We start from the raw sequence: 2268 nt of genomic DNA on the forward strand, positions 1-2268 counted from the left end.
TGCTCGGGGCGGGGTCCCCGGGGGTGGCGGGAGACCCGCACACACCGATGTGTTTTTCAGGCTGTCAGGTCTGGAACTCAAACCACACAGTCAGCCATTGGGATCTAACCACCTTAACCACCATGCCATTGATTGGCCCCAAAATAAGCTTTGGAAGATATGTATAAAATACTTGAACTTTCTGGACTGCACGTGTCTGGACAGACAAACCTAGGCCTTTGATTTTGTAAATAGTAAGATAGTAATGATTAAAGAAAATGAAATTAAGACACCTATTGGACTAGAAAGTAGTAGTATTAAAATTCTTATTGATGATCTCAATATATTGTCTCTGACACTGGCTAAGATAAAGCAGTTGAATTCCGTGTGTTTGTGTGTGTGTGTGTGTGTGTGTGTAGAACTATATGATAATGTGTGTGTGTGTGTGTGTGTGTGTGTGTGTGTGTGTGTGTAGAACTATATGATAATGTATATTCCTTCCCTATCCCAGAATGCTTGAAGAATCTTTTCTGGCTCCTCTTCAACCACTTTCTTCTAATACACCTATATGGGCCTGCCGTCTTAGGAGCTGTGAGGTGAGTTAAAAATAAACCTTACCAGGGCCCGTGGATGGCATAGTGGATAAGGGCATTGAATTCCCACATGGCCAACTGTGGTTCGAGTTCCAGACTTGGCAGCTTGCTTTCTCACTTTCCCTTTCTCTCTGTCTCTCTCTAACCAAATCAAAAATAATAACTAATGGAATTAAATAAATAGTTCTATAAACAAGAAAACAAACCTTACCTAAAATCACTTAACTAGTTATAAAGACAGTTCATCCCAAAATGCCTCCTCTTGAGTACTACTCATATAGGCTGTATCTGTAATATTTTTGTTGCTCTTTATACTAATTCTGGTCTCATCTATTCTTTTTTCGTTTGTTTTGTAGAGGGCATGTTCGCTCACCAGAGTGAGACAGCAAAAGAGAGAAAGAGAAGAAAGCACGCCCCATGGGGAATGGTCACACTGTGTTTCTTTCTACTCTCTCACTCCCTTCTTTTGGGGTTTTGGGCATGTACACACATGCACATTGTGTGTTTCCCAAGCCCCTGGGTCCTGAACTCTAACACTATTGTCTGCCATGTGGTATCCAGCTGTCTCAGCTACAAGTCATAGATCCAGTTCTGTCTCATCTATTCTGGGTTTTCCTTTTTTAGGTTTTTGCCATAGGGCACATGCACTCTTGAGACAGAGACAGAGAGAGGGAAAGTGAGATATCACTTCCCAGAGGGATGGCCACATTACAGTCCCTTCTTCTCCATTCTCTAGGGATTGGGGGCATTCATGCGCATGTGCTGGTTATGATTTTCAAGCTGTCAGGTCCAGGACTTGAACCATGGTCAGCCATGTGGGAGTCCAATAACTTAATTACCATGCTACCTGCTGGCCTTGATTCTGTTTTTGTTTTTAATTTGCTATGGGGCACATGCGGGAGAGAGAGGCAAAGAGGTGGGGGGTGAAAAAGCACTCTACATGGGCCACGATCACTCCACAATCCCTTCTCTTCTATCTCTCCTCATTTTCAGTATTTTGGGCATGCACACCCATATTCCTGGAATGTTTTTCAAACCTCTCAGAAGAGGACTTGAACCACATAGTTAGCTAGCTGAATGGAATACAGCTGCTTTAACCATCATTCTACCTATTGGCCCCCTCATCTATCCTTTTACTCTTTAGAGGTTGTAAACTCTGTTAAAGCAGAGATTATATAAATTCTCTCACATTTCATTATCATTTTTTGCAACTCTCTTCCCTTGCCTTTCATCAAACAATCATGTTTCTGTACTTTAGACAATTATTTCATTTAACTTCATTTATTTTAATTTGACCAGAGAAGGACAGAGTGAAAAAGAGAGAGAGGAGAGAGAGGGAAAGCGCAAGAGCAAGCCATCAGGTCCCCAACTTGAACCATGTCCAGCCATGTGGGAGTCCAGTGCACTTAAGCACCATGCCACCTGCCAGCCCCTCTCTACTTTTTTTCCTGTTGTTTCTTTACATTTTATCTCTAGGAGAGCTTATTTGACTTTCAACTTCTAGTTTATAAAAATGATTCCCAGGGCCTGCAGGTGGCATGGTGGTTAAGGGCACTGGACTCCCACATGGCTGACCGTAGTTCAAGTCCCAGACCTGGCAGCTTGGTTTCTCGCTTCTTTCCCTCTCTCTCTCACTCTGTCCCTCTCTGATCAAATTAAAAGAAGGAAAAAAAAAGGGGGAGAGAGAATGAGAGTT

General features: G+C 42.6%; 1 protein-coding gene across 8 annotated transcripts in view; it reads left to right on the forward strand.

Annotated features, from left to right (window-relative positions):
* Nucleotides 1–2268, forward strand: part of CARF (calcium responsive transcription factor) — a 74113-nt gene that overhangs the window by 29603 nt on the left and 42242 nt on the right. For 7 of the 8 annotated variants that reach the window (XR_003550129.1, XM_006153055.2, XM_006153054.3 and 4 more), the window contains one exon: nt 491–575. The exons of the other annotated variant lie outside the window; for it this stretch is intronic. Coding sequence is in view for 6 of the 7 variants with exons in the window: in XM_006153055.2 (XP_006153117.1) it covers nt 491–575 (85 nt within the window). In the remaining variant the exon portion in view is untranslated. The remainder of the gene's footprint in view (nt 1–490; nt 576–2268) is intronic. 8 annotated transcript variants of the gene reach the window in all.

Source organism: Tupaia chinensis, unplaced genomic scaffold, assembly GCF_000334495.1.
Source record: "Tupaia chinensis unplaced genomic scaffold, TupChi_1.0 Scaffold000361_2, whole genome shotgun sequence".
In the NCBI taxonomy this organism is placed as follows: Eukaryota; Metazoa; Chordata; class Mammalia; order Scandentia; family Tupaiidae; genus Tupaia; species Tupaia belangeri.